The 25,337-nt window shown below is 38.7% G+C and overlaps 1 protein-coding gene across 5 annotated transcripts in view; it reads right to left on the bottom strand.

Moving 5' to 3' along the window:
• UTRN (utrophin) overlaps positions 1 to 25,337 on the bottom strand; it is a 481,942-nt gene that overhangs the window by 346,014 nt on the left and 110,591 nt on the right. For 4 of the 5 annotated variants that reach the window (XM_047859243.1, XM_047859241.1, XM_047859244.1 and 1 more), the window contains 6 exons: positions 22,198 to 22,285; positions 16,443 to 16,684; positions 16,097 to 16,277; positions 13,342 to 13,487; positions 12,470 to 12,682; positions 247 to 360 (listed from right to left, as the gene is read on the bottom strand). In XM_047859243.1, the coding sequence (XP_047715199.1) occupies positions 247 to 360; positions 12,470 to 12,682; positions 13,342 to 13,487; positions 16,097 to 16,277; positions 16,443 to 16,684; positions 22,198 to 22,285 (984 nt within the window). The remainder of the gene's footprint in view (positions 1 to 246; positions 361 to 12,469; positions 12,683 to 13,341; positions 13,488 to 16,096; positions 16,278 to 16,442; positions 16,685 to 22,197; positions 22,286 to 25,337) is intronic. The other variant, XM_047859242.1, reaches the window with a different exon arrangement.

Raw genomic sequence — 25,337 nt, 5'->3', positions numbered from 1 at the left:
CCTAATGAATTAAAATTGCTCTCATTCTCTCTATGCAGAATTCGATAACCCTAGCCAAAACATGGACATATAAATAACCAGTCATTCTTTTAATAACTGTAAAGTTAAAAAAAAAAAAGGTCTATGATGAAAGACATTTTATCTAGGTTTGTTGTCATGTCATATTTTTGCAATTTTAATAACAGCAAATAACAAAGAAGAAAATGTTATTTATTACAGCAGAGTCCCTAAATCAGCAAAACTCACAGAGCACTGGTCAAGCTCACGCTGTAGCCCTTCAGCATCTCCTTGGACAGCCTGCTCTTTCATTAAGAAGTCTTTGACACCATCCATCCACTTCTCAATGACTTTCAAATCAGCCTAAATGAAACACAATAACAAAGGGGGATATTACTCAGTGACATTCAACCCGCTGCATCTCAAGACCTATCGCTACTGGAAGAAAGGCAACCTTTCAAAACTTTGATAGCATCATTTTCATTTATTGCATTTCTTTCTTTAAATCTTCCAAATTTGAAAATAATGATCTTCATGATTGACTAGAATCCTCAAGAGATGACAGTTTGGTGATCATTCTAAAGATTTCAAAACACTCTCTAGTGAACCAAGCTACTTTGCTTAAACATGAGTAATATCAATGATTATAAATTCAAAATACAGGAAAAATGCTTTTCTAGGTGTAATTAGCTAAAAAATCTTTTGTTCTCCTATGATTTAGAACAACTTTTCTCTAAAAGCTAGCTACTCAAAGCAGGAAGAAATCAATAGCATGGTGGAGGGAACACAATCGATGGCTCTAGTTCTATGCTGGGCACTGTGTGACTTAGGAACCCAAGAGAGTCCACAGGTCAGCTGCATGGCTTTCACCCAATATTTCCTAGGCACCCAATGAGATCCCTACAGTGTATGGTACTGCGGATCAGAAACAAGTGAGAAAGAGAACATGCTGCAGGGAGAAACAGAGGTGGTAACATTGGAACTGGGCCATTAATGCAATCAGGTAGGTGCAGTGTGGTCTCAGGTACGAGAGCAAAGTTATGATCATTTCTTCCCATGGCCTCTCATTCTGTCACTGGCCAGGCTCACTTGTTAGCTTTCCTGATGTGGAGCTGAACTTGTTCCCTTATGTCCTGTCAATTCTTTGCTTCTCGTTCAGCCCTAAGGATGGAGATACATTTACAATCCTGTTCAAAGATGACCTTCCGATTTAAAGGCAGCCACTGTGTCTTCCCTTAGTCTCCTATTGGTGCTAAGCATTCCAAATTCCTTCAATGATGTCTCTAGAACATGAGATCCAGGTATGGCACTCACCATACTCATCAACATGCTCAGGACACTAAATCAATTTTTTAATGTCCTTACAACATGCTACACAGAACCAACTACCCTTCCCCTTATAATGCTGGAGTGAATGGTCAAGATAGAACCTGCTGTTTCACGTATGGCTATTCCACTGATAAAATGCCACCTAAAGTTGTTTCAGTTTTACTTTTCTTATTATAGGTTGTGGGGTTTTTTTTCTTTTTTTTATTTGTTTGTTTATAGATATATTAGTCACAATTATTATTTATGGTTAGCTAAAACTCCAAAATTCCCATAACTACCTCTAAATTACATTTCCCCTATCTCATATCGATTGCTTAAATGACTGCTGTAATAAATTCAAGACTGATATTTACAAATATTAAATTTTGCCTAGTTATGCTAACAATTATAGCTAACAATGTAATCATAAAAAGCCAACAAAGTGATTTGAAGTTTTAGTCTCTCCACTTTGCTGTCAGCTATTCCCCCTGTCTCTTGTCAGCAAATCTGACAGCAGGGGTGTCCTTTTTCTTTGGGAATTTTTTGTTGTTGGGTTTTGGGTTTTTTCCTGGCGAAAAATAAGGCCAGTGATAGTGCCTACCTGAGCATTTCCTCACGAAGACCCATGTCATTCATTATTCAACAAAGTTTTGGGTTAGTTTTCAAAATATGGGAATCTATGTAACACTAGCATCTAACTAGCTTGCCACCTCCTTCTTACAGGTTCGGAAGAGATTTCTCAGGTATTTTAGCGATGAAGTCAACACTTGCCAAAAATGAGTTTGTGAGCCATTATTTGAACCGAACGAGCGTACATGAAATGTAAGATTATGAATCTGTGTATCTGATAATCTAGCATCCCTCCTCCAAAAAATAAATAAAGGAAAGCAGTAATTAAAGTAAATCAGTCTGGGGGCGCCTGGGTGGCGCAGTCGGTTAAGCGTCCGACTTCAGCCAGGTCACGATCTCGCGGTCCGGGAGTTCGAGCCCCGCGTCAGGCTCTGGGCTGATGGCTCAGAGCCTGGAGCCTGTTTCCGATTCTGTGTCTCCCTCTCTCTCTGCCCCTCCCCCGTTCATGCTCTGTCTCTCTCTGTCCCAAAAATAAATAAACGTTGAAAAAAAAAAATTTTTTAAAAAAAATAAAAAAAAAGTAAATCAGTCTGGGCAAGCGTTCTCGGTGGTGTCCATGATGACTCCTGGTGACCACCACATTCCTTCCTAAGCACGTGGAAGATCTCTGGTTTGCCGTTTATCCGCAGCTCTGCCAGGAACGGACACCAAGCTTACTTCAGGTCTTTGCCTTCTAGAAAATAACATTCCCCCTTAAGTAAGACATGCATCATCTCCATTCTTCTGGTACTTTCTCACAAGATGCACAATGTGGCCTTGAGACCATGAGTAAAATCCCCACATTACTCGGGATGTTGATTTAGGCATCTGAAGGATCTGGGTAGTTTTCCCATCTAACTCCTGATCTAGGCGCTAATGCCCCCTCAAGAATGGTCACCTTTCCAATTTGCAGGGCCCTCCTCCGATGAAGACAGGGAGCAGAAAGCACTTGTTGTTTAGGCCTTTCAGCCTCCCCCTCTACTGACACTCTGCACCCCACACATGCTTCCAAGTACGGCTTCTTTGTAAACTCTTTCAGTTATGCTGTGCACTTCCTCAAGCATGCTTTCCCTCTGTTCTTCAGCCTGTCACTAGCCTGTTCTCACAGGCTCATGCACTCTTGCTCTTCCATATTATTTTGATCAATTACCTCTCTCTTCTGCATTTGCTCCACGCCCTAAGATCTTACCATACAGGACTACTTGGTAAGACATGTCCCGGGCAGGGGGAGGCAGGATGCAAAACGATAAAAGTGCAGGGCGCCTAGGTGGCTCAATCAGTTGAGCCTCTGACTCTTGGTTACAGTTCAGGTCACGATCTCACAGTTTGTGGGTTTGGGCCCCATGCTGGGCTCTGCGCTGAGCACACGGAGCCTGCTTGGGGTTCTCTCTCTCTGACCTCTTTCTCTGCCCCTACCCCCACTCGCGCTCTCTTTCTCTCTCTCAAAATAAACTTTTTACAAATATCTAAAAAAGATAAAAGTGAAAAAAGAGAGAAGCTACAAACACACATACAGAGTTCATAAAAGCCTTTCTTTTAACTGTCCATTTAATGTGTTGCCACTTCTTGCACTGTTACTCGCCATTCTAAACTTAAGAATTCAAAGCAGCATTACTGCTGTATAACTGGGCAACTCAGTAACTCCAGTTTTGAATTTAAAAAACTGATAGGGGCGCCTGGGTGGCTCAGTCGATTGAGCGTCTGACTTTGGCTCAGGTCACGATCTTGCGGTTCATGGGTTCGAGCCCCGCGTCAGCCCCTGTGCTGACAGCTGGGAGCCTGGAACCTGCTTCGGATTCTGTGTCTCCCTCTCTCTCTGCCCCTCCCCCACTCGCTCTCTCTCAAAAAGAAATAAACATTAAGAAATTAATAAAAATAAAAAACTGACAGTCTTCTGGGCCAGGGATTTTTGAAATTTACGTGGAAGCGTTCCACTCCATGGAGGTTTTCATCACAACCAGCCTTGACTGAAGCGAGCAGCCTCAGTCCTGCGCTTGTGAGAAGTGGCATCAACCCCCTTCCTTCCTCCCTCTCCCAGATACACACAGACCCACAGGGAGGACACACAATTCACACACACTTGTTCCTTCTCTCTCACACACTTTAACATGAGAAAAAAGAGGAACGAAACAGAAACAGACAAGCCATGAAGACCAATTGATCATCCCAACAGTAACAAAGGAACAGACAGGCATTTGAAAATCTGTTTTCCCTACTAAAAACCCTTCACGTAATCCTGGCCACACCGAATTCTAAGAGAAGCAGTGTGTGACCCATGATAAGAAGATGAAAGTGAAAATACCAAGGTCGGCCCCTTACCAGCCACAAGGTCTTGAGAAACTCACTTCTTTTCTTTGAGCCTCAGCAGCTCATCTCTAAAATACGAATAATAACAACTACCTTGCCTCTAGAAAAACAGAGACAGTGTTTGGACAGGGCCTGGTACAGAGCAGGCATGCAATAAAGCCTAGCTGTTATTACTAAGATCTACAAAACCAAGTGCTTTATTACCAAAATTAAGCCATGAAGAGTTACCACTTCCAAGTTCAGAGAGAGTGAATGCTGGCATGACTCAGCTTAATATTTTTAACTAATGCCAACATTAATCCTTGTTCTTAAAAGTAACTGCTTGAAAGAGCTACTAGATCTCCTGAATTCAGCTCAGCAGAAGGAAACCCAGTAAATGAGGGAAGGCCCGAACTTTAGAAAGGCCTGGCAGCAGCAGCCTCTCACAGAACCCCCCACCCTGTGGGGGCATTAATGGGTTAGTAAGAGCAATTCTAGCTAGCACTTGCGTGCAGGTAGCTGTGGGAGATGGGGAGCTCTGCTCCACCCTCCAATGCCTCCCCTTTCCCCCGGAAAGAAATTATTGTCTCAGTCTATCTGTGGCAGGTGTTTCCTGCGCTTTGAAAAAGCACCCAGAGTCTGCTCATCTTTAAATCGATCATACAAGAAAAAATCCAAAGAAAGTGCACGAGCTTACATGAAAATTATTTCTCTCCCCATTAAAAAAAATCACTCAACTTATGCACTTCTGAGTTTCTAATGTAATGAGTATTTAATTTTTTTATCCATCTCCATTCACTTACAGAATACACACATATATGTTATATATGATATATATTCTGAATATTATATATGTGTTCACATTGGGTAATTTCTAATGTCCTCACTTCTTCGGGTGACCTCGGCTCTTTTGAAGCAATAGAAAACATTTTAAAATACTAGTAAACTTCTAAATTCACTGTCATTATTTCATAGACACAAAATAAACTGTTAAGTCCTAAACTACATCCTTATTTACACTCACAAAATTCTGAAACAAATAGAAAATGAATAATATGGTAGTTTTGAAAACCAAAGGATCAAATATCCGAGTTTGGAAGGGCCAAAATGTCTACACTGACCATCTCTGCTCAAAGGCATTATTTGTACACATCTGAGACGGATAACACCTGTCGGTGGGTCACAGAGAAGGAGTGCAAGGTCATAAAAACAACTCCTTTAACCAACGAAGCACCCCATCTCCCAGCCTGGCCCCTGAGCTAGGGACGGAGGAAATCTGAAGCTTGGTAACTCTGGATTTCAGACAATAAGACTCCAAAGTACACAACTACCTCCCAGGATTTTGTTGACAGCTACATTCTTGGCATTTTATCTCACTCCTTCCCCATCTGTTGGAATGTCCACAGCTTTTTAAGCAATTTCTAGCCCAAGACACAGGCGAGAAGAAGTGTGAAACCAGAATTAAAACAGTAACTTGAGGTAATGAGGCTTCTGTTTTGTTTGGTTTTATAATATTCATGAACCTCAAAAACACTCGTTAAAAAGTGCTCTTTCGTTTAGCAGGGAAGACCAACAATGACACTGCTACAGCATTTATCATCTGAAACTAACAAGAGTTCTTAAATGTAAGGTTTAGAATGCACCAATTCCCTTTAGTAAAAGTAAATTCCCTTTAGTAAAGTAAAATGCATTCAAAGTGAGGGGGGAAAAAGACCTTATGAAATCACTGTATCAGGTATATGTTACCCGAAAAAAGTGAGATCGGCCATGTTGCAGGTTACTCTTACAAGGTATTTACCACTGCGTTTTTACTCTGAAGTGCCTTCCAGAGTAATTTCAAAGCCTGGTTGGTTCTGCATGTCTCAGAGCTCCCGCGTATCCCCTTCCACCGGCTGGGCCAGAGCACAGCGGGCCAGTGTGTGCCTCTGAGTGCTCAGCAACTGAAGGAAGGGGTGTGACTATACAAGGTCCCGTCATTTATGAAAGCGGGCATTTAGATTTTAGAGACCCAACTTCGTAGAGAAATGTGACTGGTAAGATGCCTGCAGGCACCTACAAACCAATTATTCACACCCACTTGCTTGTTGCTTGCCACACAGGGTTCCTGTAGTCAAAGAGCTCAGTCCTCAGGGGGGGAGGACAGACACACAGTCAAGCCTTAATAAAAAAAAAAAAAAAACTGGCCTGAAATGAGGGACTGTGAAGGCATGAACGAGGCGTAGTAGAATCACAGAGGAGGGAATAATCAGCTGGGGGGTATGGTGGTGAGTGAGACGAAAGACTGCTTGTGGAACAAGCTTATTCTTAAAGGATGAGCTCAGAAGAGGAAGATGTGAATTCCTAGCAAGCAAGTGACATTTCCGGAGAAAGGCAATTATCCAATGTGGGGTCTTTGTGATCCACTACACTGTTTTTTTCCTCACCCCACTCAGCTCTGGAAGGAGGGGGTGGGGACAGGGGGCACAGTGCAGGAGGGGCTTCAGAACAAGGAAGGGGCAGAAGCTAGGATGTTTGTTTATGAGTGCACTCTCTATTACCAGGGCAAAGACAACCACATACTTTCCAGAAGTGGAACTCTGACACCACTGTAGAAGATGGATTTGAGAGGGCACGACTAGAAGCTGGAGTCAGATTTAAAGGGCAATGGGATTGTCAGGGCAAGGGACTGAGAGTCTGCACAAAGCAGGAAGAGGCTACAGGAGTGTCTGAAAGGGAGGAGCAGTGGTAAACGTAAGACAGAGTTTTGTGTGGGCCTTGGGGACAGCTGCACGATTTTGCAGGGATACCGCACCACAAAAGAATTTAAATAGGGAAAAAGAAACAATACAAAATACCTGAAGCCCCTGAATCCAAAGACATCATTACTGGCGATAAGAGATACATAAACAGCCTCTTAGGATTTTATATTTAATTCTCATAACTCATAAGAAAATCAAGTAAAATCAATAATTAAAAAACTTTTTCATATATTTTTACATGTCTAGCTGCCTGGAAGAAGTGGGTTTTAAAAGCACCAATTAATTTTAATTCTTAAGTACAGGAACTGAGGTCATTACTTTGGCATGGAATAGATAAAAAAAAAAAAGATTTAAGAACTTACATGAACATGACACTGAATAAGAATACGCAGGCCAAACCTCTACCTGTCCAGAGAAACCAGCCATGCAGACAAAGGAAACGTAGGCAGATGAAAAAAGACACTATTTGTCAACAAGTAACAGAAAACTAAAATTTGCACACAAATAACGACACTTTTGCAAGTACTGTAGAATGGGTTCAAAGTTTAAATGTGCTGTGCCAATAAAAGGCATCATCATTATTTTCAGTAGGGGATTCATACTCCAAGTTCATGCATCTGTGTACTACTTAAATGTCCCTCATGGAGCTCCAACATCATTTGTTTCTATTAGGGTGAAAAAAATGATTAAAATTAATAACATTCATAAGCTTTCCCTTTTTACTTGGAATATGTTAGCCTCTAGCAAGAACCCTTTTTTTTAACAGTGATTCAACAATTCCATACATCACCCCATGCTCATCACAAGCGCCCTCCTTAATCCCCATCATCTATTTCACCCAGCCCCCAGCCCCCTCCCCTCTGGTAACCATCAGTTTGTTCTCCATAATTAAGAATCTGTTTCTTGGTTTGTATCTTTTTCCCTTTGCATGTTTGTTTTGTTTCTTAAATTCCACATGAGTGAAATAACATGTTTGTCTTTCTCTGTCTTATTTTGCTTAGCATTATACTCTCTAGATCCATCCATGTCATGGCAAATGGTAAGATTTCATTCTTTTTATGGCTGAGTAATATTCCACGGTATGTATAGCTTCTTTACCCATTCATCAGTTAATGCTTCCATATCCTGGCTATTATAAATAATGCTCCTATAAACATAAGAGTACATGTATCCCTTTGAATTAGTGTTTTTTTATTCCTTGGGTAAATACCCATTAATGCCATTGCTGGATCACAGAGTAGTTCTACTTTTAACTCTCTGAGGAACCTCTATCTTGTTTTCCAGAGTGGCTACACCAGTTTGCATTCCCACCAACAGTGCATGAGAGTTCCTTTTTCTCCACATCCTCACCAACACCTGTTATTTCTTGTGTTCTTGAGTTTAGCCATTCTGACAGGTGTGAGGTGATTATCTCATTGTAGTTTCGATTTGTATTTCCTTGACGGTAAGTGATATTGAGCATCTTTTCATGTGTCTTTTGGCCATCTGTATGTCTTCTTTGGAGAAATGTCTATTCATGTCTTCTGTCCATTCTTAATTGGATTAGTGATTTGGGGAGTGTTGAGTTTTTATATAAGTTCTTTATGTATTTTGTATACTAACCCTTTATTTGATATGTGATTTGCAAATACCTTCTCCCATTCCGAAGGCTGCCTTTTAGTTTTGTTGATTATCTCCTTTGCTATGCATAAGCTTTTTATTTTGATGTAGCCCCAATAGTTTATTTTTGCTTTTGTTTCCCTGGAGATATATCTAGAAAGAAGTTGCTATGGCCAATGTCAAAGAGGTTACTACTACCTATGTTCTCTTCTAGGTTTTTTTATGGTTTCAAGTCTCACATTTAGGTCTTCAATCCATTTTGAACTTATTTTTGTGTAAGGTATAAGAAAATGGTCCAGTTTCTTTCTTTTGCATGTGGTGGTCCAGTTTTCCCAACACCATTTGTTGAAGAGACTGTCCTTTTCCCATTGGATATTCTTTCCTGCTTTGTCGAAGATGAATTGACCATATAACTGAGGGTTTATTTCTGTGTTTTCTATTCTGTGTCACTGATCTGTGTCTATTTTTGTGCCAGTACCATACTGTTTTGATTACTACAGTTTTGTAATATAATTTGGAGTCCAGAATTATGATGCCTCCAGCTTTTTCTTTTTTAAGATTGCTTTGGCTATTCAGGGTCTTTTGTGATTCCATACAAATGTTAGAATTGTTTGTTCTAGTTCTGTGAAAACTGCTGTTAGTATTTTGATAGGGACTGCACAAAATATGTAGGCTGCTTTGGCTAGTATAGACATTTTAACTTTGCTCTTCCAATCTATGAGCATGTAATGTCTTTCCATGGGACCCGTTGTTAATATTAACTGCCTTCAGGAAAGGAAATGGTATGGGGGTGGGGGGAGACTCTAAATGTTCACTCTAAATACTTCTCTATTATTCAATTTCTTCACAATGAACAGTCTCTATGCATTACTTATATAATTAAAAATCCATTTTAAAAATAAACAAGCCAACCACTTTTTTCCTAAGAAACACCATCATAAAATAACAATGAATCAAAAGCCTACTGTGCCTCATGCCTTAAAGACAAATAGAATTTAAATGGCCAAAAAGTGTACATCGGGTCATTGAAAAGGGGGGAAAAATGCTAACCTGCAAATGAATATTTATTGTAACTAACTTTGGATGAAAAATTAAGTTGTCCTAAATGAACCATAAGTAATTAAGTAACAAAGCAATGCTGCAAAACAAAGCAAATAAAGGAGTAAAAGTTTTCTTTAGAATTAAAAAATATGAGGTGCCTAGGTGGGTCTCAGTTGGTTGGGCGGCCAACTCGGCATGGGTTGTGATCTCACAGCTTGTGAGTTTGTGCCCCACAACGGGCTCTGTGTGGATAGCTCAGAGCCTGGATCTTGTTTCGGATTCTGTGTCCTTCTCTCTCTCTGCCCCGCGTGTGCACGTACTCTCTCTCTCTCAAAAATAAACATTAAAAAAAATTAAAATACACACACACACACACGCACACACACACACACACATATATATATTTCAATAAAGAGGTTGCACAATTAGGGAATATAAACACCGTCAACAATCTTGTAGTTAAACACAAAAAATAAAGAATAGCTGGACTTTACAAATCTGCTACTGTGAAAACAACTAAAAAGTCTAAATATCTGGGGTATTCGTTACGTAAGTAAATTTGGCACACATTCCAAATGCCGGTGCCTGGACTGGCTACATGAGTAACAACAGTGCAGGAAAGCCTAAAGCTGGATTACTATAACCACAGGACTCTCTTCTGCGTTTTGGAAGACAATTTCTTTTCTTTAAACTCCGTATTAAAATATTGGCACACATTTAGGTAACCCTAAAATACACTTTTGCCAAGTCCAAAGAAAATTAACCTGTTAATTTCCCTAACTGCATCTCAGATTTAAACTTGAAAGCAAAGCAATGCTCTTTAGAAAAGATGAGAAATCTCTAATCCAGCATTGCTCAACCTTCACACTATTGACATTTAGGGCCAGAAAATTCTTTTTTTGTGAGGGAATTCTTGTGCGTTAGCTGTAACCTTGGCCTCTGCACTCTAGGAGCCAAGAGCACACCCCCTCCCCCTAAAGTTGTGACAACCAGAAAAATCTCCAAACATTAACAAATGTCCTGGGGGGGGGGGGGGGGCAGGGTACAAAATCACTTCAGTTGGGCCCCACTGATAATGCAATGCCTGAGCCATAACCAAAATTTTACAATCATGAGTAAGGGTAATTCTGTTTTTTTTAAGTTGGTGAGAATTATAACTGAAGGCAGATAAGGGGAAGTGGATCCACTCACAAAGTAAAATGATTCAAAAATACTAAGCTACACACAACACACTCCTCTTCAAAAATTAATGCTTTATTCTTTTTTTATTTTATTTTATTTTTACATTTATTTATTTTTGAGAGACAGGGTGAGACAGAGTGCAAGTCAGGGAGGGGCGGAGAGAGGACAAACAGAATCTGAGGCAGGCTCCAGGCTCTGGACTGTCAGCACAGAGCCTGACGGGGGGCTCACACCCATGCACTTTGAGATCATGACCTGAGCTGAAGTTGGATACTTAACCGACTGAGCCACCCACACGCCCCAAAATTAATGCTTTATTCTAAGGAGAGCTCAGCCTTGGTATAAAACTGAAGTTTACACTTAGAAAAAAAATTCCTTCCACTACCAACAGACACACACACACACACACACACACACACACACACACACACACAGAGAGAGAAAGAGAGAGAGAGAGAGAGAGGGAAACCTCACTATCTGTATTCTCCTGGTCACTCATTGGAACTGCCCACTGGGGCAGTTCAGTGGTCACCACTCTTGTCTCATCTTTCTGGAACCTTCACACTGATCTGTAGAGTCCACCAGCCTCTCTTCTACCACATATTCCCTGATTTTGATTTTTAAAACATCACTTTCATAAATTTTGTCTTAATTTTCAATCTTTTCACTATATCACATGCTTCACAAAAGTCTCACATCCATATGACACATATATTTTATATATATGTAAATCATCTCATTTATACACTCTCTTGGAAACTAAATCCAAATATATGTATATATATACAATATATTATATTACATATTAACATATACCCAAATTTAAATCTATTACTAATTTCATTTCATTCATTGAAACATACTTACTGAGTGCCTCCTCTGTGCCAGGCACTATACCATAAGTCTATCTTGAGATACAAGAGTGGGAAAACAAAACAAAACACGACAGATCAAAGTAAGGAGATATCAGGAGGACGGAGAACAGAGTGTGATGGACTTATTCTTCATCCAGACCTTTTCTAACAGAAAACCAGGTGATTTTCTGGAGACCACTTCTCCATCTTCCTCCCAGATGAAACGTTAAAATCCTGTCTTACCTGACATTGACTTTTATCACTTTCTCCTTAGGTCCTAACATTTGCCCCTTCCTCTGGAACTTCATCACTGCTTCATCTGTCAGCATTTTCAGATGTAGGAAAGGATTCTACTTCTGAATTTTCATGTCCCTCAATTGACCTGCTTTCCCAATATGACACCGTTTATTGACAGCCTAGCTCAGATTTGTCTCAAGAAGTCTCCAAAAACCGGCTTCAAGCACTCATCTGTCTGGTACGAGGTGGGCAATTTTACCACTCTAACCAAGTTCCCCTGCAACCTAATCACTGGTCTGAATATCATGCCAGCTCCTCATCCCTGAAACATTACTTTCACCAGTTTTAAGCAATTTTCTCTTTCTTTAAGATCCAGTTCACCTCTACCAAGAAGCTCTCTTGCAAAGCAAAAAAAAAACCACAAAAAACAAAAAACAAAAAAACAAAAACAAATGTGTTCTCCAGCACAGTAAGAGCAAGTCAGAAATCCCAACTTATATACATAATAAATGTGGGACTAGAAAAAAATGCAAAATATCCAAATAATACATACTAGAGTCTTACATGATAAATTACCATTTTACTCTCTGATAAAGTCCTAATGGCCTCTGGATTTACCTCAAAAGCTCCAAGTTTGGGAGTAATTTCTTCAAGCAAATGAAGATCTTTGGAAACCTTGACCTTTAGTTTGTTCCACTTTCCCTGAACATCATCAAATTCTTGCTTATACATTGTTTTTACATCTGGAGAAACATTTTTCTCCAAAGCCTTTGTTTCTTCTGCAAGTTTATATAATGTAGGTTTTTGATTCTCAAGGATTTCATCAAGAGCCTGGAAAAAATTTTTAAAGATTAAAAATACACACAATAATTTGTACACATGTAATAATACGGGCTATAACACAGACTAAGGTCACTTTTTAAGAGGTATTCAACTAAAAAAGAATTGTGTAAAAATCATAAGAGAAAAATAAGCATAACCAAAAAACGTTAAAGCTTTCCCTTCATGAGTTGTGCGTGGGCCAGAAATAATATATTCTCCACACTAAAATCCAGTGTAACAATACACTCAGTGAGGATCCAGTGTGCAATGCTCAATGGCTGATCTGTTTTATCTGATGAAATAACGCACAGTCACATATCCTGAATGACCAGAGAAGCATTTTTATTCAACACAGAAAAAAGAACACATCAACTCAAGTAATATTCATTTTATTCAAGACATTTTAGCAGATTATGAACACGTTGAGAATTCTAGACTAATTGTAATCGAAGGACAAAATATGCTTTTATTTTATTAGTCATATTTAGTAAGTTTCTTTCAACTGACGTCCTACATTATAGTAACTAACATTCAAATTATAAGGAGTTTTTGATCAATTTTGACCACAAATAGCTAATATTTTTTTAGGTAGCTGAAAATACTTCAAAATAAGTGATATGTGGTATTGAGAAGGACTCCAGATTTCTAAGACCTACAATATATATTACCTTTTTCTCCTGCAGGGTTTTCTCCACCTTTGTAAGATCATTCAAGACATTCAAAGATGTCTGGGCCTTACTTTCTGAATCATTTAGTATATCTTTCAGTGTTTTCAATGTTTCCAAATATGCATGTGCAGGTTGGCTCTTCAGTTCTGTTTATTTAAAAATACTTACTTTTAGAAAATAGTGTTAGAAACCTATTATTATTATTATCATTATACATACCATTAATCTTCTCTATATAAGTGAATCCTAATAGCTAATAAGTTAAACTCCGTAATTAAAATTTAAAAGGGTCTCCGCTAGTTACTAAGCTAAATCATTCCATTGGCATTTCTGAAAGTCATATGGTGACTTCATTCCTGCGGACGTTGATGTTTGAAATATCAACTAACTCACTATCATTTTTTCTTCATTTCATCATGATGAAATGTCTCTCTAAAGATGGTACTACAATGTTTCTTTTGTCTCATATAATGTCCTTTTCTCCAGTAGCTACACAAAGAATAAAAGAAAACCAGGGTCCCCTCACCCGGTCTTCCTCTGAACTCAAGGGTGTAGACAAATCGCCACCTACAGAGTGGTGGGCGTTAACAGAACAGGACAGCCAGGTTACCGCAGGTACTCTGAGAAATAATGACTGCAAAAGCCAGCCAGAATGATGTCTACCTCAGCCACTGATGTAAAAATCACAGACAAGCAACCGTTGTGTGGAAAGGAAGGAAGCTCATTTGAAGTACAAAGAAGCAAAACCAACTAGAAGCAAAAGTTAAGAAACCAGCAGCATTAGTCACAACCGCCAAAGGGTGGAAAGCACCCAAATGCCCTTGACAAAGGAATGGAGAAAAAAAATGTGGTATGATACATATAATGGAATATTACTCAGTCTTAAAAAGGCAGGAAACTGACACATGCTACCCATATAGATGAACTTCGAGGATATTATACTAAGTGAAATAAGCCAAGTACAAAAAACAAATGCTATAGGATTCCACTTATATGGGGTGTGTAGAATAGTCAAACTCATAGAAACAGAAAGTAGAAGGTGGTTGCCAAGGGCTGTAGGGAGGAGGAAATGAAGAACTGTTGTTTGATGGGTATAGAGTTTCAGTTTTGCAAGATGAAAAGGTTCTGGGGAGTGGTTGCATAACCACATGAATATATTTAACACTACGAACTCTACACTTTACAATGGTTAAAATGGGGGTGGGGGGGTGTCTGGCTGCCTCAGTTGGAGAAGCACACAACTCTTGATCTCCAGGTCATGAGTTCAAGTCCCACATTGGGTGCAGAGATTACTGAAATGAATAAAACTTTAAAAAAATAAATAAAAGAAAATAAAAGCATTAACATGGTAAATTGTATTTTATGCCTATTTTACCACAATTAAAAACAAAAAATAGATTTAGAATTTTTTTTCAGTTTCAGGTCAGGAACTATGTTGTATTCCGTATTGTTAAATAGATATTTTAACGTACTGCTTTCTCAATTTACTGTTACAAAATATGCTTCTATTTTTGACAAGAATCAATATGAAGGCATGTTTTATACAGGAAATTTTAAAAGCAATACTCTGAAACATTTATTTTACACTGTAGGTTAACTGAATTCAATGAACAAAAAAGCATGGTGTCCAAATGCCTTTCCAGAAGAAAGACAGCATGACACAATTGCTTGCCATGCACACATTCAGATTCCTACAAGTCACTGCAAAATATATATTTGCCACAAGGCAGGGTATGGTTCAACATACAGCTTTTTAACATTCATTACCCATAACATTACATAATACAACACAATTCCTGACTTACACAATAGCTAAGGAGAAAAAACAGAACATATGAATGATGAGCTCTCAAAACACTTAACAGTTAACGTGCCAAAACCAGGTTTATTCCAAAAGTAAAAACTCTTTATAATTTTTCAGCCTTTGAAAAAGAAACATGATTTCTTTTCAAAGAAGAGATGGTATTGCTAAAACCTGAACCACTTTGAGCAAAAAGTAAGAGATCGTTCCTTTTCTACTAGTAATGATGTTAGCTGGCCTCCTTCAAGAAAAGGAAGGAAGAGCACCTTTCAAAACACTCTTTAAGAATCATTATATGTAGGGGCACCTGGGTGGCTCAGTCGGTTGAGCATCCGACTTTGGCTCAGGTCATGATCTCACAGTTGACGAGTTCGAGCCCTGCATCAGGCTCTGTGCCGAGAGCCTGGAGCCTGCTTTGGATTCGGGGTCTCCCTGTCTCTCTGCCTCTCCCCCTCTCGTGCTCTGTCTCTGTCCCCAAAATAAAGATAAACATTAGAAAAAAAAAGAAGAATCATTATATGTAGAGCAAGTGAAAGCTGTTTGCACTTTTACAGACAAGTGTGAATCCAGGAAATACTCTGAATATACTTTAAGACCCAGAACAGTAGCAGGCACAGAGGAAAACAGAATGTGGCTAGTATAAAACAAACACGTGTGCTCTTTGTGTGAATATGGGGAGTAATTTTTTTAATGTTTTATTTATTTCTGAGAGAGAGAGAGAGCAAGAGCGTGAGTGGGGGAGGGGCAGAGAGAGAGGGACAGAGGACCCGAAGCAGGTTTGGGCTGACTACATCACGCCCAAGGGGGGGGGCTCAAACCCCAAACTGTGAGCTCATGATCTGAGCCAAAGTCGGATACTGAACCAACTGAGGCACCTGGGACTAATTTTTACATTAAGGCAAACTGAGAGGACAGTGGAGTCATCTACTAAGAAAACCAAGAGAATGGGTTTACCGTTCTCTAGCTGCTGCTGACGATGCTCTAATTCCTGTTGCACAGCGTGGTAGTGGCCCAGAAAGGTATCAAAGCCCTGCTGGACAAAATCCGGGGTGGAGCGCTGAGACTTCAGGGCTGAGCAACCTGCACGCACCTTTTCAATTTTGGGGTGGAGGCTGAGGAGATCTGTCAGTTCCCGCTACGGAAGAGAAAATAGGGTCACAGAAGTCACTGAAGATGAACATCCTCACAGAAAGTGAATCAGAGCGGCATTAACCTAACGTTCATGATACAAGTAGCATCTTTTCTAAATACAGGACTGGACATAGGATTTCTTTCATGTTCTGGATGGTTATCTCTTTACCTGACAGGAGTCCTTCAAGCTCTGCAAGGACTGCTGGGGAGATTCTGAAAAGGGAGTGTGTTTTACCCACTCCTCTTTTGTCTTTACGGTCTTTTCAAGATCATCAAGCTGCTTAAAGTAAGCATTTATATCTTCCTGTAGCTGAATCTTTCTTGCCAGATCTTCCAAATGCTGAGATACATCCTTCCATTCTGAGAATACCTTCTCCAGAACATTTTTTATTTCTTCAGTAGGAATACCTTCTATGCGGACATAAAAAATAAGCAGACACTTCATATGCTAGTATAAAAATTGTTTTCAATTTGTTATAAACATTCTGACCTATTCAAAATAATGAGGCGATGTCACATATAATGATCATTCCTTTAAGTCCCTTTTAACGTAACAACAAAATTACAATGATACTGTTAGAAATAACTATGTTTCAGGGGTGCCATGGTGGCTCAGTTGGCTAAGCATCCAACTCTTAATTTCAGTTCAGGTCATGATATCGTGGTTTGGGAGATCAAGCCCCGTGTCGGGCCCTGCGCTCAGATTCTCTCTCCCCGACTCCTCCTGCTTACATTCTCATTCATTCTCTCTCTCTCTCTCTCTCTCTCTCTCTCTCTCTCTCTCTCTGTCAAAATAAATAAACTTAATTTTGTTTCACTCCCTGACCAAAGCAGGAGATGGGAAGCTTGAAATAGCAGTTCGGGAGTGGTACTGCTGTCACAAGAGGCACATCAGTGGAGTTCCAGCCACTGCCTTTTATACAAACTGTGTGCATCCTACCACTCTGCTAGCTGCTACAGTGAACCAGGGAAATACAATGAATTATGTGGACCTGTCAAGTTCTGACATGAGAAGGTAAACCCTCTGTCATCACAAAAAAGACAACTGGCTAAATAATCGAGGAGGGAGCTCAAGAGTCTGGTTTGACCAAACCATAGTGTCCTAGGAACCGTAGAATGAATGGTGAGAAGCCCTACTGCAGGGAGCAACCTGGTGAGTATAGGAAAATAGGGCCAGCAGCCAGGCCCGAGAGGCTTCAGTGGCCTACCGGGCATGCCCCACACAGACCAGCAAAGATCAAAATATCAAAGCAGTGGTAAGATGATCTACTTTAACACATCAGAAAAAACACCATTATGTTTATTACTGACATAATTTTAGACCGTATTTTTGAGTGGTAAAGAATGTCCATAAAAATAATAGTTCTATGTAATAGTAAGTTTTATCACGGCCCTTCCCTTAACATAAAATGCATCAAATCATTGAAAAATACTAGGAAAAAAGATGGGAAATCTGCAAAGAAGTCTTCATCTCCTTAGGAGAGCATGCATGTTGAAAGAATGGGCTTAACATCTTTATTATTTGAGTAGGAGGGGGAAAAAAACAATGGTGCTTTGTAAATATACACAATCAAAATCCAGGGTAATGAGAGCCCTAAGGAATAAAATGGCATGTAAAACAAAAGGTCACTTACGAGCGACAGAGGATGCAATTTTAAAAATCCTACAATACACTGTACCCACAGAAAATCAGAAATGCAAACATGACGGGACATAATTTGAATATATCAACCATGTCGGCTGTTAAAGTTCACTGGCCAGGATCACACAGGTAACAGAATATTAGACCCTGGCAAATCATTCACACCACAGTCCAAGTTCATTTGTCTCTATTAACAGGGTTATAAACAAAACAAATCACCATTTTCCTGACAAACTCTCTGAGCAATGGAGAGCCAGGCTCTGCTTCTATGAGGTCATTTCTATTCTAGGGGGGCAAAGTAATAACATCAGCCACTTCATTTTCACGTCAGAGCAGTTTATGCTAAACGAGAAAGGAGATTAAGCTGGTAAAATTTTTGAGATGGAAAATTATCCCTTCTCATCTGAAAACAGGTAGGAGGTAATTATTCACTGACAATATATTACAATTCACTCATTTTGCCCCTTCAAACCATTTCTCAAAATTTAAATCTCCTCTCCTCTCCTCTCCTCTAAGCTGGAGATATTGCAGGTTGGACAGATATCAGGTAATAATTAAAGCACAATTTGCACATCAAGCAAAGAAAACTACACATTGCTCTTCAAAAGAATTCTTTTGTTTTAAGTTTATTTATTTTGGGAGAGAGAAAAGCACACGCATGAAGGAGGAGGAGGAGCAGAGAGAGAAGGAGAGAGAGAATCCCAAGTAGGCTCTGAGCTGACAGGCTCAACGTAGGGCTTGAGCTCATGAGCCATGAGATCGTGACCTGAACTGAAACCAAGAGTCAGACACTTGACCGACTGAGCCATCTGGTGTCCCAATAATTGTCTTTTTTAAATGTTTGTTTGTTTATTTTAAGAGAGAGCACACTTGTGTGTGCATGCACATGAGCAGGAGAGGGGCAGAGACACAGAGAGAGAAACCGAGAGAATCCCAAGCAGGCTCCATGCGAGATCATGACCTGAGCCAATATGAAGAGTTGAATACTTAACCGGTAGAGCCATCCAGGTGCCTCTAAAATAATTGTCTTTTAAAATAACTGTTTTGCTCCCAGAGATCCTGATTTATACATTTTCTATTTCTATAGAACATCCAACTCTTAAATGACTATTCAAAAGCCCAAATCAATAGACCATCATTTTACTAGTTACCTAAAAGGAATAAAATATAACATATTCATGGCACTTACTCTTACTTGACTTTACACCTTTCCATCTATCACTATTGGAATCAAGAGAAATTTTACAAAACCTAGGACCACCATCAAATTCCACAGGCTAGTCATAATATATGTCATCATAAAGCCATATCATCCAGTGCCCAGCTACTCTATTTTATTTGTTGACAATCTCTAGGAAAAAGATAAGCTGAATCAAGAAAAACAATTATAATATCCATGAAAGTTAAATAAAATATATTATTTCCATTTTTAAAAACATTTTTATGCTATATAAGGTACCACAAAACATAATTCAAATGCACAAGGCATATAAGTCCCATCAAACTTCACTGTGGTGGGACTTTCGATGGAATTATTTTGAAGGAATCAATGACATGATTATTAGAACATCTGTTTTACCAAAGGCTTTTTTTTTTTTCTTTTTCTTTTTTTTCCCCCAAAGACTTGTTTTCTAATGGGCTGAATCATTAATCTGCATGCTTACATAGGCGGACTCTGGTCAAATTACACTCTGTGAAAAACTTCCTCTATGTTAATTATCCATACTCTAGGACTTATTTTAAATTTCTTGGGGAAAAGGGAGGGACAGCAAGAAGCACCCAATTGTGCTTTCATTTCTGCTCAACATTTCTGCTTTATAAGAGCAGTAGAATTAATAGCACTAAAACCACACGGAGAGAAGTAATATGCGATACTATAAAATTAGAATAACAGATAAAATGGTAGATAGTGGGGGAGATTTTGAAAAAAATCACTTTTATCTCAGTAACACAATGTACACACTGCTCAAAAAGCAAGAAAGTAAACCCAGAACATAAGTGTCCTATTCAGACCAACATCCCCAGTGCCCAGCTTCCCACCCCATCCTAAATATGTCTTTTGAAATAAATAAAATTAGGATCCTGTAATGAATGCATTTCCAGTCCTACTAAATGCTCCAAAAATAAAATGGTCATGTGAAATATAAAGGGTTTCCCATGAAATTAAACAAGTCCACATTACGTCACAAAATTCATTCCTTTACAAAGCCACAGATGATATAGCCCCCGATATTGCACTTGATACTTTGCAAGTAGAACTTTGACATGATCTCCGTTTCCAGAGTATATATCTCAGTACATATCTATTCACAGTAAGAGTGCATGTGACAGAAGCTGAACTATGCTAGTGAGTGCCTCACATTCTGGGCAAGAAAGCAAAGAAATAAAAGGGTTACATGAGTCACCCAAGGACACAAAACTAGGAAAGGGCAGGAGACCCAGAGGTCTCCTATTTCCCAATTTACTGTTATTCTCACTGGAACATAACACCCCTCACCAACTCCTCCCCTAGGCAGTCTTCTCCACCAGCCTTACGAATCCTCACATAGCGCCTAAAAGCTGACGCAGAAATGAGGGCAAACTCAGTACCCAGACTCATGAAAGCACCCCACACTCATACCAGACAAAGTCTGGTTCCCAAACTACAATATTAATGCAGAAGTGAAGAACCTACAATTGTAACAGACATAAACTCAACACACAATTTATTATAATTATTCAATCAGCACCTCAGGGGAAATTATGGTCTCTCTGTATCTGTAGGTTTCTTCAAGTAAATACCTGAAAGAGTAATCTCCACGTGGGGTCCTCTCACCCAGGGTAATTAAGACACTGAGCTAAGTGGATTCTGAATGAAAACACCGTTTTTGAATAAATTTTTCTTTATTTATATTTAAAGAAAAAAATAAATTAAGCTGTACTAATACCTATGGATAGACAGTGTTATATTTGCATAATTTTCCAATAAATGGACATATATTAGACATACAGATAGTTTTGTATATAAATGTGTGTATGTCTACATGTCCCCAGTGTGTATATATATATAATTAAATGACATTTTTTTAATGCAGAGACAAAAATAATCTAAAGTTTTAAAAAATCTGATTTTCAGGGGGTATGGAAAGCTGACTGATTCATAAGGAACATGAGGGAACTTTCTGGAGACATGGAAATTTTCCACATATTGTTTTATGGGTATAGGCTTTTCAAAACAACCCAGTGAAGTTTCATGTATTTCAAGGTAGGTAAATTTTACTTTAAAAAAACTATAAACAAAAACAATAATAACAAGGAGTGAGGAATGAGTAGGGGTATAGATAATTCAAGAATGGCAGAATATCATTAATTACTGAAGCTAGGTAATCAGTATAAGGAGGTTCATCACTCTGCATTGTATATATTTACATTTTCCAGAATAAAAAGTTAAAAACTAAAAAGACTGACAACTACTACACTGAAGATTCTTGTCAAACTAGTATTCCTGATTCTGCTTTGGGCGTCTGTGGCTTTTGTCAAAGAGCTCTGATATAATAAATATTCACTGAATGTTGGTCATTATTTTAAAAAAAAAAAAAAAAAAGAACTCTGCAGCAGACCTCCAAAGCATTTACTATCACTAGAACACTAGAATAAGGAATAGGATTTACAGGAAAGGTCTCTCAAAGCTAAACCAAAGGAAGAATCATATGCAAAGTGGATATCAAAACTATTCATCTTTACATTCCCCAGAGTCACTGAGGGCTAATGGCAAAGGAAAAAAAAAGTTTCTAAATACACGTAAAAATTTCCAAGACAAGCAACTCCTTCTCAAATTTAACTATAAAATGTTATCTGCAATAAATTAACAGATTAATTTGAACGTGATCAAAAACCAAACGATCTTAATGAACTGACCTTACTGTAACTTCATTTCCCAAAGATTTCCAACATAAAATTTTCTTTTGCCACCCCCTCTCCAAAAAAAGGTCCCAATATATAATGTCAAAGGAGGAGATTTTAAATTTTTCTACATCAGTGGATTTCAAACATTCTGCTAAGATATCAGAGCTTTAGGTTGTCTGACTCTACAGAAAAGCAGAACAACTTCACTTTTCTGTTTTGTCATCAGCTTCAGCACAGGACTTCATGTGAAAAAAGATTCTGCTGCTTAAAGCTTAAAAAAAAAATTGAAAACCACTTTTCTAGAAAAAAAAAGTGTTAAATATATAATTTGTCAAACTGTAAATATTATTCAGTGCTATCATCTAAAACACATTTTTTAAAAAATCAAGGGTCTTACCTTTTCCCATTTGCTCCAAAAGGATTTGTCCAGTTTGGTTTAATTCATTCAGTCTGGGGCTTCTTTCTGTCTGTTCTTTTTCTAATGCCTGGAAATAAAATTCCAATATAAGAATACTGCAAACCTTCTTCTCAATATAATGTGCATACTATTGTAACTTTCATGTTTCGTGTCCCTCCCACATTCTCTTTCAGTGTTATAGTCAAAGTTGAGGTAGGAGAAATACTATAAAACAAAACTATGTAATTCCAGGCTGCCCCACAGAATTCCAAAGCTGATTTAAATTTCAAAAGGCAAATTCAAACAAATAATATAAACCTTTGGTTGATTTTATAAGAAAAAAGTTGCACATTATAATTATGAGTTCCTATCAAAAGAAAATAATTAAAATTAGTGTTTTAGATCCAGGATATCTATTCACATACATATAACCTCAGTGTCTATGCCACACAATAAAAATAACTGAGTCAAATGAACTGAATATTTTATGACAGAGACACTGAACAAAAATTAATCAACAAGAAAAACGGAAATATTTTGAGCCTCACTATTGTCTGATATTACAATAAGTTTAGACTCTAACATAAATTTCAACCACAGCATAATTCATACATAAATTTTAAACTATAACAATATGCTTTGGAACCCAAACTGAAGCATTTTGTTCCTCATGTTTGAAGAACGGCTCTTAATTTTAATATTTATGTCTCTATACTTCGATATTCTCAATGCCCCTATATGTCAGAGACAGGGAAGACAAAATCTTTCCAAAACTAGTAAAAAAGATTTGAACAAAATCAGGAAGACACACACACACACACACACACACACACACACACACACACAGAGGTATATGGATAAACAGTCAGTATTTGAAATTTCTCCCACTCCTCAATTCGCAACTGAGAAAATTAACTACTCAAATAGCGCCCCTAATAACACAATCAAAACTTCTAGGCAACCCATATTATTTCAACCAGACAAACCAAAGAAGAATCCTACTTCTAATTTCTACACGTATAGGCTCTGTCAAATAAACTATCCTACTTTGCTCTGCACAGCTTTAATGGGACTAAGTAAAACAACCATGTTACAAAGATAAAGAAATAACCAGAGATTCAAAGAAACACCACTTATTTTTATTGAAGTATCAATGCAAAAACTCACCATCATACTGGAGAAGAATTACTACCTGTTCCATACAAATTGATTTTTTGCTACTTTCTATGGTGATGACAGATTGAACTAGGGATTCTCCACCCAGGTATACATCAGTTGGAGCAAGGTATTCCTTTACTCTAACACAATTAAGCTGATCTTGCCCCAATTTGCAAAGAAAATTAGAGATAAAAGTGATGGTTAAGTTTGCTTCATTTCGCATTTTTCAAAACCCTTTTGGCGTCTATAACTACTTGTCTAAAAAAACAAAAAAATAAACTTATTAAAGGAAAATATAGGAGCCGCCAATCATCCCTTATAGTAACAAACAATTTCTATAGTAACGATTTCTAAAAGTGAAATTGTTCCTAGATCATAGAATGGAAATTAACTTATTAATATTTTCTGGAACTTGGTTCATAAAGATCACTCTCACTTCCAAATTCTCTGCCATTTCAGTGCCCTTGAGAATTGGGTTGTTCAATGCTCCTTAATATCATCTACCGGTCTTTCAGAACTATAAGAAGCATATGAAATGATGGCACACAGCTCTCCTTTCTGGCCCTCCCAACTCCCTGTGTAGAGGGCTCAGATAATGGTGCTTCTAGGGTAACAACCTTCCACATTCCTCTGTCAAAGCAACATGGAAGTCAAAAGATGAATCACTTAACTCTTCCTAATGAGGCTAAAGGAGGCTTACTGGAGTAGAGGGCTTTTCAGCCACACAGCATAAAGGCTTAATAAGGGCCATTCTGCACAAGGAAAACAGCACGTGGTGAAGGCAGGGAAGTGAGAAAAGAACAGGATTCAGGAGTGGGGCGCTCAGGGTGTATGTAGAGACTGGTAGGAGCTGAGGCTGGACTCATAGAGGAAACAGCACCACCTCGAAGGCCCTTGCATGCTGGGGCGCTAAGGATTTAGGTTCTGTCCCCATTGCAACGGGAAGCCATTAGTTAATTGCAAGCATAGGAGCTGCCTGATCAGATGTCTATTTTAGAATGATCACTGGTCACAGAAGCCAAAGGCTGTGAGACTAGAAGAAGGAAGGGTAAATAGCAGCAAACGCTACAGAGGCAGCGGATGAGATGAGAAAACAAATCCATCCTTTGGATTTAGAAACCAACAGTCAATGGTGACCTCTAAATAAGAGCAGTTACAATGCAATGATAAGACAGAAGTCAGTCTTAACTTCTCATCCAAACACAAAATGTCAACCAGGGTCTGACTCCAAACCACCTCTCCAACCTTAACTCTCTAACTACTTTTACACGCACACCTAGCACTAAACAGAACAAGAAAGAAACTATCACAACACAACTTGTCTACCTCCCCACCTCTGCTCAGGGGCGCCCCCTGCCTGCTGCGCCCTTCACGCCCAGCCCCAAGCAAGCTCCTTGTGGTTCTGGCATGGTGCTACCTCATCCCTGGACTTCCCCGAGTACACACACAGATGCAATCCTGGCCTCCTCTCAACTCCCATGGTACTACCACCTTCTAGCTTATACCACTGATATTTATACACATCTTGTTTTGGAAATGTTCTCCAAACTCTTCACAGACAAACTCCATTGCCAGTGTAGACGGCACTACAGACTTGCTCTAGGTGTCCAACTCCTTCGTGAAAGGCTCTCACACACTTAATGAGCACCAAAGACATAAGTCACTACAATCTCCTGGCACAATTTACAGTCACACAGCAGGAACAAAGTAGCGGAGCTAACATCCCATACATTTTAACAGTATTTATTTCTTTTTAATGTGTCTCTTCTGTAATGAAAATATATCGGAAGGGATTGTGAGATTTGAAATCATCTGTTGCATTCAGCAATCAAAATATCTTCAGCATACCCTAAGTCAGCAATTATTAGGGACTAAAGTAGATCTAATCGAAGTAAAAAATAATACTAATAACTAGACCACCTTAGAAAATGTTTTTTCCTGCACATCTCAGAGGTTAAGAAAAAGGGGGCAAAAAAATTCCT

This window comes from Prionailurus viverrinus, chromosome B2, assembly GCF_022837055.1.
Source record: "Prionailurus viverrinus isolate Anna chromosome B2, UM_Priviv_1.0, whole genome shotgun sequence".
Classification (NCBI taxonomy): Eukaryota; Metazoa; Chordata; class Mammalia; order Carnivora; family Felidae; genus Prionailurus; species Prionailurus viverrinus.
Note: the sequence above shows the minus strand (reverse complement) of the source record. Positions and strands in the feature narration are given on the sequence as shown.